This window comes from Elgaria multicarinata, chromosome 9, assembly GCF_023053635.1.
Source record: "Elgaria multicarinata webbii isolate HBS135686 ecotype San Diego chromosome 9, rElgMul1.1.pri, whole genome shotgun sequence".
NCBI lineage: Eukaryota > Metazoa > Chordata > Lepidosauria > Squamata > Anguidae > Elgaria > Elgaria multicarinata.
In genome coordinates, this window is record NC_086179.1 from 5,961,616 (window position 1) to 5,977,114 (window position 15,499).

Genomic DNA, 15,499 nt, shown 5'->3' on the forward strand with positions numbered 1-15,499 from the left:
TGGTAGATCAGCCTTCCCCAACGTGTTGCCCTCCAGGTGTGTTGGACTACAACTCCAATAATTCCCAGTCAATTGCACTCCAGCACATCTGGAGGTCAACACGTTGGCGAAGGCTGCAGTAGACTATTGTACATAATTATTAAAAAGTATTGTTAGCATTGTGCTAACAATATTTTAGAAACTTGCCTTAAGAAAACATTTCGCACATCACTCTAAAAGAGAAAATAGTCCATAAGAGGTGTTCTAATGCCTGTGTGATTTGTTCTTTTAGTGATTTGAATTTTAAATATGGATTTTTTATGTTTTAGTAGAAGTTTATAATTATGTGTTGTTTCTAAAACTGTGTGCATATTGATATAGTCTGAAGTTTAATCCAATAAACTGAAATAAAAATTGTTGTTGTTTTTTTATTTCCCTCCAAACTTCCCATTGTTCCACTGGGGAAAAAAATAAGAAAAGCACACACACACACACACACACACACACACACACACACACACCATTTTTCTGGGCCTTCATATCGCTGGCTGTATATACAACTTAATGTTGTTTCATTCTATCTGAAGAACGTTCGCAAACCACAAAAGCATTTTTAGCCAAGAGAAGTTAGTCAAATACAATAGATGTTATGCTTTAGATTTAATGAGAAAGAGGCAACATTTAAAAGTATATAATGTTCTTTCATTAGAATTAAAGAAACCCTATTTGTTTGCAATGTTTGGAGAAGGGGCTTAAAACGCAAGACCAGAAGTCTCAAGGCTCATCAGCTGTACCAATTACCAAGATTTTACTATTATACATCAGGTGTTTATTGCTATATCCTCATCAAAATGTCTCTCTCATTAGCTGTCCCTATGCCTTTTTAAGAGCTCAATTATTGTAATTAATGTACCATGCAAAACCCTATTTTTTGGTCAGGCAGCAACTTGCCACACTGGAAATTTACCATTACTTTGAAAATTTTCCTGTGCCTATTGCTGTTTTCTTCATTAAACAGACAGATGCGAGCTTACAGGAATAGTTTTGACATCAATGGGACGTCAGACAACTAGGGAATAACTTAACTTCAGGATTACTGTGGATAATTGTGTATATAGCTAGGTATAGGAATGAAGATGAACTCCACCATGGAGGAGTAAATGTAAATATTTCAAGGTACTGATGTCAAAAGCGTCATAGATAAACAGAGTGCCTTGCTTCTATTGACCCCAATGATACAATAAGTCAAAATGAGTCTTCGGAACTATAATTTTGATTTGGAGGGCTGCTCTAGATATCGTTTTACTTTAAGTAGCAAAATGTACACTGACCTTGTAGAACATGGTTTCTGAAAGCATGTTACACAGACATTCACCACCATGGGTTGGGCTATGGAGCACACAATGCTCATATTATTAGCCAAACCAGAAACCTAGGAGTGGCTGCCATATCATAACTGCTCAGCACACCTGAAGCCTGAGAGCCACAAACTCTTTATGAGCATAGGCTTACCAGCAGAGTAGGCCTGTGCTACCTGCCTCCCTCTCTGTCTGCTCTGTGAACTTGCCCTTTTCACTCGTCCTTTCGGCCAGCTGAATTCCAAAAGGCAATTAAATCATAGAATCATAGAATAGCAGAGTTGGAAGGGGCCTACAAGGCCATTGAGTCCAACCCCCTGCTCAATGCAGGAATCCACCCTAAAGCATCCCTGACAGATGCTTGTCCAGCTGCCTCTTGAAGGCCTCTAGTGTGGGAGAGTCCACAACCTCCCTAGGTAACTGATTCCATTGTCATACTGCTCTAACAGTCAGGAAGTTTTTCCTGATGTCCAGCTGGAATCTGGCTTCCTTTAACTTGAGCCCGTTATTCCGTGTCTTGCACTCTGGGAGGATCGAGAAGAGATCCTGGCCCTCCTCTGTGTGACAACCTTTTAAGTATTTGAAGAGTGCTGTCATGTCTCCCCTCCGTCTTCTCTTCTCCAGGCTCAACATGCCCAGTTCTTTCAGTCTCTCTTCATAGGGCTTTGTTTCCAGACCCCTGATCATCCTGGTTGCCCTCCTCTGAACACGCTCCAGCGTGTCTGCATCCAGCTTGTCTGTCCATAGATACCTCCCCCCCGCCCCATCCCATTGAGCCCCGTGCCGAGGCCAGAGAGGGGATTATAATAGCACAGCATTTCTGGGAGCAAAGCAACAGACCCAGTTGTTTCAGCCTCTCTTCATAGGGCTTTGTTTCCAGATCCCTAATCATCCTGATTGCTATTTCCATCAGCTATTTCCATTCATCTTCTGCCTGCAGTAGCCCCTTGATGTCACATTAGGGCCTTTATTACATTTGCAAGTAAGTCAGCTGCCCATGCCACAGCCTGTGTTGTCAGAGAAGGCAACATAAACCTTGGCCACACAGATGGCTGTTTCGGAGGAATGGGAAGAGTCTGGTTTTACATTCCAAGGCCTACAAGAGCTGTATTCATGCCAAGCACTACCCTGCCAGTGCAGATTGGCTGGGTGGTCTTGGAATCTTTCGCAAGAAACAGGCAGATTCCCTTAGATATCGTAATGGTGCTTGTGCCATTTGGGAAGGTCAGCCGTTTATTACCCTAAGTCCCGGAGCTCTGAACTGCTATTTTCTTTTTATTGTTCTTTTTATTCTTGAAGTTATTTATTAGTACAATATTAGAGCTTAGCAATCTCATTCATCCTCAGAGCTACAGACTCTATGAGATCTGTCACTAATCATATCTTTTTGGATTTTTTAATAGATAAAGATGGAAATATAAACAATGAGAGACTACAGAACCCAAGGATTCCAGTGAAATAGAAGGTTGGGATTGGGATCTTGGCGATCCAGATATCCCAGAGAGGTGGGTGGCCCCAGGCAGGTCACTAGTAAAGGGGAGGTGGTGCGCATGTGCATGTGAGTGAGGGCAAGGAGAGAGACTCAATGCCACACGCTGGATTTCTTGGATGAGCAGGTATTTCAACACAGTTTCCAACCCTGGTTCCCTATATCCAAATCCAACATCCCATCGCAAAGCACACATGTGCAGAACCTCAACACAGGGGGCCAAATCCAGCCCTCTGCTGGCCAGAATCTGGCCTTCCAGGGTTAGGTTTGGGGGAAACCCTCAAATTGTGTCTAAAAACAGGAAGAATTTTGTGTTGTCAGGAAGAAGCACCATGTACATTGATGGTGCTATATAAATAAATAATAATAATAATAATAATAATAATAATAAGAAGAAGAAGAAGAAGAAGAAGAAGAAGAAGAAGAAGAAGAGGATGGAGAGTTAAGTGAAGTTGGACTCGATGGCCTTATGTTTGTGTTCAGAGGAGGGCAACCAGGATGATCAGGGGTCTGGAGACAAAGCCCTATGAAGAGAGACTGAAAGAACTGGGCATGTTTAGCCTGGAGAAGAGAAGATTGAGGGGAGACATGAGAGCACTCTTCAAATACTTAAAAGGTTGTCACACAGAGGAGGGCCAGGATCTCTTCTCGATCCTCCCAGAGTGCAGGACAAGGAATAATGGACTCAAGTTAAAGGAAGCCAGATTCCAGCTGGACATCAGGAAAAACTTCCTGACTGTTAGAGCAGTACGACAATGGAATCAGTTACCTAGGGAGGTTGTGGACTCTCCCACACTAGAGGCATTCAAGAGGCAGCTGGACAACCATCTGTCGGGGATGCTTTAGGGTGGATTCCTGCATTGAGCAGGGGGTTGGACTCGATGGCCTTGTAGGCCCCTTCCAACTCTGCTATTCTATGATTCTATGATTCTATAGGCCCCTTCCAACTCTACTATTCTATGAAGGGGCGCAGCTAGACTTCACATACCCATTAGAAATAACTCTCCAAACACATGGCTGAAAGTCTCCACCACTAATGCCCACCCCCAAGTTATTTAAATATATCATATTGTGCCTATTTTCTCGGGCACAATTTTCTCATCCTGCTACGGGATGAGTTGAATAGCAGTTCTCAAGTGACACTCTATTACAGTAATTACTCTTGATTAAATATCCTCCTTCTCTGTCAATCTAAAAATGCTCCCTTTATCTCTTCATACTCTTCACAGTGAAGCACCCCTAAATCCTCTTAGCATCCCTGCAGCTGGTTTTTTTTTTTCTGGAACTTTCCTAAAATTTGGAGACAAGATGACCCAAAACCAAAGGAACCAAAGACTGCTGCAAAAAGGAATATTTCTCTCTCTCTTGTGCCTGAATGATGACACTTGTTTTGTTTCTTTTAAGGACAAGTGACCTCCATAGAGCATCCATCTACACTGACAAAGGTCCACTTGGGCAGTTTGACAGTCCAAGTTCATAGCATTGCCACAAAAACACAGTAAATATGTCGACAGAAAGTGACACCCGCCCTGAGGCTGCTCCACATGTTTGGGCAATAAATGGGCATAACTTGATGCAACATGACTGCTGATACCCGAACAAGGTCACCAATGGTGATTCACGCACTTTGCAATCGTCAACATGCTTTTCTGGACCAGGCTAACCTTCCTCAGCATGAGCTGGAAAGGGCATGGAACTCAAATTGACTAAGTAACAAAAAGTTGCAAAGGGTTTGATCAATGTACCTGAATGATGGTTAGCATTTGAGCACAGACTGGAACTGATCTACAGTTTTAAAAGGATGCCATGGAGTGAACTCAGGTCCATCTATATAGTGATTTACAGGGCACAGGAGATGCGTATCCAATTCATCTCCAACCCCTTCAGTCTACACACACTTATGACTTCATCCTGTCTTTCTGGATGCAACCAACTGCATAACCTAGACCATTGTGAGGACTGCTTCACATTGCATTTTTTTTTTTTAGCTTTATACCCCAGATCTGTTAACAGTGCAGCTGAAATCATGTATAATACTCCGCAGATGTTCCCTCACATGTCTGTATTTACATCCTGCAACTGAACATACAATACCGACATTACAAAAACTGCTTTAAAATTAATATTGCAAACTAGATCTTTTTAGTACTGAGAAATATTTTATATTTTTTATTTTCCTGTATAACATTTAATTGTCACTGTATGTGTTTATTACTTTCCTTAAGTTCCAGGAACAGAATTTCGAACACAAGATCTTCAGCCTTTTTTGTAAGAGCATTTTGCAATAAAAGAATTTTTGTCTTAATAGTATGTTTAAAGACATGCAGGGCACAAAGTTATGCATTAAGTTCCACTGGTTTCAATAAGAGAGATTTCAGCACATGCTTAATTTTCCATTGATTTTTTTTTTTATAAGGAAGTTAAGCACATTCTGAATGTCAGGGTGGGGGATGGAACGGGACTCAAGAATGCTTAACTGGGCCTAAGGAAGACTCTGAAGTTGTCTACATAAACTGCAATTATAAGAACATAAGAAGGGCCATGTTGAATCAGACCAAAGGTCCATCTAGTCCAGTGTTCGGTTCACACAGTGGCCAACCGTCAACCAGGAACTCACAAGCAGGACTTGGTGCAACAGCACCCTCCCGCCCATGATCTGCAGCAACTGGTGTATATAGGCATACTGCCTCCGATACTGGAGGGCAGCACATAGCAATGAGGACGACTAGCCATTGATAGCCTTATCCACCAAGAATTTGTCTCATTCCTTTTTAATCACAAAGTATTTAGTTATTGGAAGTACTTATGTGCTGCTTTTCAGGGCAAAACTCTTCCATGACAGTTTACAAAAGATCATTAGCTTCATATAGAAGTAGGAAGATTATGCTCTGAAACAATTTACATTTACACTTATGACACATCCAGGCCAGGCTCCTTAGCATCTTTCTTTTATCCATCTTCTTCTGATGCATTCTGCTATGCCCATCCATCAAAGTTATTCCTGGGCCTTGAACCTTCTTCCACTCCGGCTCTTTGCTTCAGCTTAAAGCTATACAATTTTCCCCTAAGTAAATATGAGGCAACAAAGGAGACCATATGGTTGAAATATGTCTGGCAAGTCAAAATTAATCATATGGATAAGGATGATTGATTGCTTTTATGCTTGTCATTAACAAAAGTGTATTATCATGAATTATTATTTAGGGATGCGCAAACATGCAATGTTCAACTTCGTTGAGGTTTTCTGAATTCTTCCTCGAAGCTTGTTTTGCCTCTTTTGAGTTCCCAAATGTGAGCATCTTTTTGTTTCAATCAGGAAAAATGTGCATTTTTCGAACAGGAAAACATTTTCACAAGGGCACAATTTTTCCCAATCGAAAATCCACATTTTTCACGATCAAAAATTGGGCGATCTGCCCCAGTGCACAACATGCATGAGTATACACCTTCGAAAGCAAATGCAAGTTCAATAAATGGCCAAAAAAAATAAAATCCCAAGAATTAAGTTTATTTATTTTATTTTTATTTATCATATTTATACCCCGCTCCTCAGCCAAAAAAGGCTCTTGGAGCGGCTTACACTTAGCAAAAAAGACAGTTTTTTGTTCCTGCTCATGTTTGCATCTGGGCTTACAAATGGGATGTGTTTGCATGATTTGTGAACAAGAACAAAATTCCTGTGCATCTCAATTATTTTATTGTGTTTATAATTGAGTAACAGCTGAATTTATATTTTTAGAATTGGTGATGAATTATTATTGTTGCTTCTTCTTCCAAGCAATATTCGAGAACCTCCCAGAGCAACCAGAACCCATCTTTGTACCTGGTAGTGCCTAATCTGAATGTCTGCAGTCTCCTCCCACTTTCCATCTTAAGACTGTAACCAAAGGCAGACTCCTAGGCCTGAATATCAAGACACCACGACCATCTATTTGGCTTTGTTTACCATCTTGCCTGATGAAGAGTTCTGGAGAACTCAAAAGCAATCCAGGCATCTCCTCCAGGAGGGGTAGACCTGACCACACCACAGGTCTTGGCAGCCTACATGAGGGTTCAAGTTGGCTTTAGTTCCCCGCTGAGACAATATTCTGTTATTCTTCTAGTAGGAGAAAATTCCAACCAGAAGGACCAAATTGGAGCTATCCAATGTCTTGTTTTCTTCTTGCCTTATCTTCCAGTATCTACTGTGAGCCTCAAGGAACCACAGAAGGAACAGGCTGAAAATCACAGTTCGGTTGGCTCATATGGAAGCAGGTCGTCCTTCAGGTATCCTGGTCATGAAGTATTTAGAACTTTAAAGACCAATGCCAGCACTTTGACATTGGCTCAGAAACACATGTGGAGCCAACAAAAATGGTACAATAAAGGTGTTAAATAATTGTAGATCAGACTCCTGTCAGCAAATTGGCTGCAACAACCTGCAGCAGGTGAAGTTTCAGAAGATTCACAAAGGCAACTCCAAGTGGAGTGCATTGCAGGACTTCAGTTTGGATGTAGAAAACAGGTAACAGTGGCAAGGTCTGCCTTCTTCTGGAAAGACTATAGATGATACACTAGCCCAAACTGGGTAAACGCACTACTTACCACCCTATGTATCCAGAAACAATGCCAGATCCAGGTGAATTCCCAAGCCACACCTCTGCACCATACCTCAATGATAGAGCACATTTTCTATGCAGAAGGTTCCTAGTTCAACCACCAGCATCTCCATGTAGGGCAGGGAAAAAACCTTTCTGAAACCATGGAGAGCTATTGCCAGTCAGTGTTGACAATACTGTGTTGGATGGACCAATGGCCTGACTCACGTAAGGTAACTTCCTGTTACGAAGTAACTCTCTCTTGAGAGAAAAAAAGTACTGGATCCACTTTGACCTGACTTGACTGAGCTGGATTTGAACTGAACTGAACCGACTTGCCAAATCCTTGCCAGTACATGCCTTGCTGTACATGCTGTGCATGCCTCTCCCCGCCTCTCTGTCTGCTAATAACTTTGCCTCTTTTTTCAATGCTAAAATCCAAACTATTCGCTCTGATCTGGCCAGCTCTGCTCCTCTTCCAGTTCCTGTTCCTCTTCTGTCAGTTCCTCCTGCAAATTTCTCTGCGTTTCCTTCGGTTTCAGCTGATGAACTGTCTACAGTACTGCGCTCTTCGAAGCCTTCCACTTGTTCTCGTGATCCGATTCCTTCTCGCGTCTTTATAAATCTTATTCCCGCTATCCTCCCTTCCTTGCTTCATATTATTAATTTTTCTCTGTCCTCTGGTTCATTTCCTTCTGCTTTTAAACATGCTACAATCTCTCCCATCCTCAAGAAACCTACTCTTGATAGGCTATCTCTGTCTAACTACCAACCTGTCTCTTTGTTGCCTTTTGTTTCAAAGATCCTGGAGCGTGTGGTCTACTCTCGTTGTCTTGACTTTCTTTCTAGTAACTCTGCTCTGGATCCTTTTCAATCTGGATTCCGTCCTTTGCATTCCACTGAAACAGCCCTTACTAAGATCACCAATGATCTCCTTACTGCCAAGTCTAAAGGCCTTTATTCCGCTCTTATTCTCCTTGATCTAACTGCAGCCTTTGACACGGTTGATCACGATCTTCTCTTAGATTCCCTTCATGACCTTGGACTTTGTGGCTCTGTCTATAACTGGTTTGCCTCCTATCTAGCGGGTCACTCTTTCAGCGTGTTGGCTAATGGCAGCTCGTCTTCCTCCTTTCCCCTTTCAGTAGGGGTTCCGCAAGGCTCGGTGCTTGGCCCGTTGTTGTTTTCCTTATACATGTTGCCCTTGGGCAAGCTTATTCAATCTCATGGCCTCCAATATCATCTGTATGCCGATGATACACAATTATATCTCTCATCTCCGGAACTTTCTCCTGATGTTCACGATCGTATCTCGGCATGTCTTTCAGATATCTCAGCTTGGCTGCTTCATCGTCGCTTGAAACTTAATATGGCAAAGACTGAACTGCTTGTTTTTCCTCCTAAACCTTCTCCTCATCTCCCATTCTCTCTTACTGTCAATGATGTTACGCTTACTCCGGTCAAGGAAGTTCGTAGTCTTGGCTTTATATTTGATTCCTCGCTCTCCTTTATTCCTCATATTGAGGCAGTAGCTAAATCCTGTCGTTTTTTCCTGTATAATATTGCCAGGATTCGATCATTTTTGTCTGTCTCTTCTGCCAAGATGCTTGTTCATGCACTGGTTATTTCTCGGTTGGACTACTGCAACCTTCTTCTCTCTGGCCTTCCTTCTTCTCACATCAGTCCGTTGGTTTCTGTCCACCACTCTGCCGCTAAGATCATCTTCTTGGCTCGCCGCTCTGACCATGTTACTCCACTTCTGAAATCTCTTCACTGGCTTCCAATTCACTTCAGAATCCAATATAAACTTCTCCTGTTGACCTTCAAAGCTTTTCACGGTCTAGCTCCTTCCTATCTCTCCTCTCTCATCTCACACTATTGCCCCACTCGTGCTCTTCGCTCCTCTGACGCCATGTTTCTCGCCTGCCCAAGGGTCTCTACTTCCCTTGCTCGGCTTCGTCCATTTTCTTCCGCTGCCCCTTACGCCTGGAACGCTCTTCCAGAACATCTGAGATCCACAAGTTCAATCGCAGCTTTTAAAGCTCAGCTAAAAACTTTTCTTTTTCCTAAAGCTTTTAAAACTTGATGCTGTTTGGACTTTATACTGTTAGTTTTACACTACTCTGTGCCTGTTTACCCTACCCAGTGCCTGTTTGCATTCTCTTTCCCTCCTTATCGCTTTACTATGATTTTAATAGAATGTAAGCCTATGCGGCAGGGTCTTGCTATTTACTGTTTTACTCTGTACAGCATCATGTACATAGATGGTGCTATATAAATAATAATAATAATAATAATAATAATAATAGCAACTCTGGGTGCCTTGAACTAAATCAGGCAGGATAATTACACTTGCTGAGAGGAAACATTCATTGTATTTCCTTTGTAGCATCACACGTTCAGAGGTGAAAGTACTGACTTAAACTGGGCAAGAACTGTTCACAAGTGGCTTTGGGCGAAGCCTCGCCATTATTTGTAAAAACCCAACAACAGTTAGACTGATAGAGAAACAAAGATATGCAATTGATTTTTGACACTGTGAACTTTATAAACTACTGTCCCTTCATATTGCAAGCCAATAAAATGGGAAACTGGGCTCATAAAATTGTTTTAAGACCTACTAAGAAGAAGTCTGAAAATCAATGCTGAAATGACTTCCCAAAAACCATAACATAAACAATGCAGAACTGCTGGTATAGGACTTCGGAGCCCCAAACATAGAATAAGAGAACAGGTAGGATCAGTCAAACCATAAATAAAAGTCCTCAACAGATATGCTCCACCACTTCATGATGCTGGACCAAATCAGACAAACAGAAATCTACATTCACCTACTAGGGTCTCATGAAACAGCACAGGAGGAATCTTTTATTATTAATTTTAAAAGCCCTAGCCATACCAGAGTGAGCTGACTACCGAGTAGACAAGCAGGTTTGCTGCCAGAAGAACGAGAGAGTAGGAGCTACCCAATCATCAGCACAAACTGCCAGGAACAGGTTTGTGGGGCTGGTGTTCAAAACCACTGGCCAACCAGTATTCCCCATGGTAAATTCAGGTTCATAAGCCCTCCCTTTGATGGTGTAACCTAGCCTTCCCCAGTCTGATGCCCCCCAGAGGTGTTGGGACTGGAACTCTTATAATAACCAGCTAGCCTGGCCAGTAGGGAATCATAGAGTGCAGTCCTGCACATCTGGAGGGAGCCAGGTTGGAGAAGGCTGGTGTAACTCCTTGCATTTTCAGGGGCGGCAATCAAAAGGCATTTTCTTATTAGTCTCCATGCAGGCACTATACCGTTGCAACAGGAAATGATGTGATCCCTTAAGAGCCCTGGTTAGAAGTCAGGAAGGCGAATTGTTTTCTTTAAAACACAGCCCTCTCCTGAAAACAATGGAGACCTTCTTTGGAGGCTTTCCAAACAGGTTCCCGGGGTATCAAAAAAGCAACACACCAACCCTGCTGAAATAGCACTGCTGAGTTTGCTCCAGTTGAACGGATACTTGCTGCTAACAAGCTGCCTGGGATTTAGCACAGCAAGGTGATAAGATCCCTTTGGGACTGTCACTTTTTATTAGTCATTTTATTGGGCAGCAATAATATTTTTATGTTTTTAAGTACAGTAGCCAGACAGACAATGTGCTCAGTGACTGAAAAAGATCCAGAGCTGTTAGGCAGGATGCTGGGGCTGAGATGAGCTAAAACCAAACCCTTGCCAAGTCTTGAGGTCATAAGATACGAGGGCCAACCAACGCCCCCCCCCCCCCAAAAAAAAAACCTTGTTAAAAATTTAAGCAGTCTTGTCAGAAGTTCACCCTGCTCAAGTTTTAACTTAATGAATTTGTAACATTAACATATTGAATTTAGCTTCCACTGGGGAAACAGGAACTCCTTGGTGTTAACTTCATTCGTCTGACATTTGATTCCAAGAGTAATCACTTTGCTTCTCTTGGAGGCTGTAATGCTTGCCCTAAAGCTCTCTCAGCTTACAAACCTTACCTCTTGCCTACAGCATCTTCCAACAGGAACAAACTCCTTCCCTGAGCACAAACTTCTCATATAAGAATTTCATATTTTATATCCTTTATCCAGCTCTGTCCCTTCCATACTCACGGCCCACCCACATGATGCTTCTGAAGGTCAGCTGGCAAGGTCACATGAGGTCCTTGTAGGTCAGCTACTCACATGACTACATCCCAGTTGCTTTTCCTTAACTGTTTGTATGTAAGCCAAGGGCAGGAAATACATTATTGAATAGTTTGATTGCTATCTTGTGATTCAGCATACAAGGTATAAATATATTTGGCCCTCCTTTGTACTGATTGATTGTCTTGGAGGTCCATGGAATAATGCCCCATTTATCATGAGTTTCTTGCTCTGCTAGGAAACTAATCTTTATCTTTTTGTTTTCTTACCCTTTTAAGCCTTTTTATCTAGTCATGTTATCAAGGCGCGTGTTTTTTTCTAGCAAGAAGTTAACACACACAAGATATTTTGATTATTTCTTGTTGTTGAAAGTTCAGAACATCTTTTCCGAACACTGAGTCCTCACACATTTCCCTATATTTCCTAGGAAACATTTATGTTAGGGCTAAAAGCACGCATCACAGCTGCCTCTTCTGGCCAAAGAACAGCCACACTGATAGAACCATGACACATCTTCTGCTCCAGGAAAGAGCAACATTGCAGCAGCTGGAAAGGGAAAAATGGCAGATGGAGGACACAGGGAGTGGGGGGAATAAGGCACATTTTTAAAATATATATATATATATATATATATATATGTATTTCCAAGGCTCTTGGCTAGCTTTGAATAGTTTACAAAAGCCAGGCCTTTTGAAGGACAGATAGGCATTAAGAGTCAGATTCCTCTTCTTACAGGTCTAGAATTGTCAAAATGTGAGATGGGAAGCCAAAGACAGTTGCTATAAAAGGGTAGAGACCCTTCCTGACATTCCACCAAGCTACAGAACGAGGAGATGGGAAGTAGGGCCATTCCATCAGCATCGCTGAAAGATCAGCTCCACTGGGCTCCTCCACTCCCTGTTTCTATTCCAGCTGGTCATTATAAGTACTATTTAACTATTTCATAACCATTTGCTTTTCCCCTCTTTCCTTTCCCCTTCTGAGAGGTATCTTAGATTGTGAGCCTGCAGGCAGGAACTCTCTCGTTTTATTGATTTATGTGAGCTGCTCTGAGAGTCTTTTCAGCTGCATAAAAATGCTTTAAACAAATAAACAAACAACAGGATAACTTAGTTTGCATTTTTGTTACATTTGGGGAAACTTGACAAGTCTTTCTCCTGATTTCCTAAGCCTCCAACTGGCCAATGTCTAAGAGCTGCCCCTCTGCATTGATACATGCCTTGACAATGAGCAAGACCGACAGCAGCATAGACCCTTAAAAGTACCATCCTTGGCACCTGAAGAAGCACTTCTTGGAATTAAACGAGACAGACCCCATTTCAGTGTCAACAGCTTCACGCTTCCCGTTAACTCAGACCGTCAGCTCTGCTTCACTCACACTTTCCATCTGGAAGGACTTCTCTGCAACCTATCAGTCACCTTTTCTTTAAAAAGAAAAGGAGAAACTGTGGGCTCTGGGGCACTATCAGAAATTACACACATGGCACAATGTTACGGGGAATTTGCACTATGTAAGTATGCCATTAACATGATTTGCACATCATTTCCATGAACGAATAAGCTAAGTCTTAGCTGTTTTGTCTTTTTTTTACAGAGAGAGAGTTCCCGACGAGGCAGTCATGAAGACAGTCGAAGAAGAACTGGGGATCTGGGTGGGAACCCTCCTGCGCATGCGCAATGGAGACGGGAGGGTTCCCGCCCAAAATGGCTCTTAGCTATCGAAATTTCCCAAAGCGGGGCTTCGCGCAGGCGCAGAGCCCATATGTGTGATGCACAGAGACCACGAAGAAGAACTGTGGGCTCTGGGGCACTATCAGAAATTACACACATGGCACAATGTTACGGGGAATTTGCACTGTGTAAGTATGCCATTAACATGATTTGCACATCATTTCCATGAACGTGGCAGATGCCAAGCTACTATTAATGGGACACGAAAAGAGTGCGCAAGTGTATTTTGTTACAGACTGTTTTATCTGGAGGATATGACCCTGTTTATAGATCCACGGCTTTAGCCCGAAAAGAGGTGGGGATGTTTGTTCTATTTCTTTCATTCATTATATTGAATAATGACCCTTACACTAGGATAACCTTCAATATTATCTATTTTATTGCAGCGTTTTTTCTGACAAAGCGGATGCGAAAACAGGATTTATGTATCTGGTCACCTGTTAAAATATATATGCACTGGGTAAATATCTATATAGACAATACAGATATATACTGGATAAATATCTGTATAGTGAAGATATGACCTATGTTGAAGAAAATGTGTGAATAAGTTGTGGATACATTATAAGTGTTGTCTGTTTGGAAAATATATATACGCTGGATAAATATCCATATTGTGAAGAACTTATCTACGTTTAAGAAATATTTGAATGCGATCTTTACGAAGTGAAAAATTCTGATGAAAAAGTTGACGACACATAATGTTGTCTGTTTGGTTTACATGTGGTTGAGTGCTGCACACTCTTTTCGTGTCTTGTTGCTTCAACCACTGCCTCCGTTTATATTGAAACTACCATTTATGGCCATGCGGCATTAGCATATATTTGTATTCTGAAATTGTTACCTTTGAATGTGAATAGTCAAAATGAACTTTGGACTTCTTGCTTTCAATCATATATTAAACCATCACTTTCCCCCCAATATTTCTCCTGAAATCTGGAGAACGAGACACATTTTCTTTTTGTGGCATCCTTCGCCAAGGTCAATTGAGAGTATGGCAAAGGTGCAATTCATATGCCAAACCAAAGATCAAGCGGCATTCTTCACACCTGCTCTACAGCGCTGAAGTCCAATGATCCCTGCTAACTTTGGCCTGGAAATATTCAACCAGGTAGCAGAGCTTCAAAAGGACAACAGAGAGAGAGAGAGAGAGAGGTCATTTCTACAAGATACTATAAATGCTCAGCAGCGCAGATCATATTGACGAGGATTACAAGAACAGATGCACAAAATGGTGGTGTGGATTAACATTTCTGTGCCAAATACAAGGCAGAGAAATGTTCTCACAGCCCAAAGGTTCCTATTCCTGCCAGGTGTGCTGTTTCTTTCTGAGGCCTTGTTAAATGCAATGCTCTTACCGAGGCTGGTTTTCCTGGACTACGTTCTCTCCCCTCTGGTAGCCACTGTCTGCCACCTGAGTGGTAGATCTCTTAACAATTTGCTTCAGTTCCTGCTCCAGCCGATCCTGAATGGCCTTCACTGTCTCTGGAATCTTCCGCAGCTTGGCCAGGCCTTTGATGAGGATGCCCATAAAGACAGAGCTGTTCTCCTCAGGATCCAGATCTAAGTCTTCCTTGATTTCCATCAAGCTGATATCTCTCCCTGAAACATAAAAATAAAGAGCTGCTTTAGGTATGCCCAAGGGCTTTTGTTCTTTGAATAGCAGGCCTCTATGCTCTATCATAAACTGCTTTGTGGAAGTTTGCTCAGTTTCAAAGTGGACTGCACTTTGAAAAAAAATCAAGGCCAAAGACATCAGGTGCTGGTGGAACAAGACCCACGGTTCTTTGGATCCTGACAGTGGACATAAGAACATAGAGAGCTACCTTATACCGAGTCAGACCCTTGGTCCTTCTATCCCAGTACTGTCGACACTAGGGGTGTGCACGGACCCCCCCCCGATCCTCTTCGTGCCCGATCCGCAAATTGCGGATCAGGCCCGCTCCGCCCCGCCTCGATCCACCTGGGGGCCACTCCGCTCCGCTGCGGAGCTCCGACTCCGAATCGGAGCTCCGCAGTGGTGGGGAGTGGCGTCAGGTAAGGCCCCCCTCCCTCCTCCCCCTTACCTGTGTCCCAGCTTCACTAGAGCCCACGGCTCAACCAGGAACTGTAGGCTCCGATTGCGGCCTACACTTCCTGGTTGAGCCTCGGGCTCAATTGAAGCAGCCGCGGGACCGCGGACGGACGCAGGTAAGGGAGAGGAGGGAGGGGGGGTTACCTGGCCC

At 42.7% G+C, this 15,499-nt stretch overlaps 1 protein-coding gene across 2 annotated transcripts in view; it reads right to left on the reverse strand.

Moving 5' to 3' along the window:
- The window catches only part of EXOC4 (exocyst complex component 4), a 525,908-nt gene that overhangs the window by 452,222 nt on the left and 58,187 nt on the right, over positions 1 to 15,499 (reverse strand). For both annotated transcript variants that reach the window (XM_063134612.1, XM_063134611.1), the window contains exon 6: positions 14,633 to 14,876. In XM_063134612.1, coding sequence (XP_062990682.1) covers positions 14,633 to 14,876 — 244 coding nt within the window. The remainder of the gene's footprint in view (positions 1 to 14,632; positions 14,877 to 15,499) is intronic.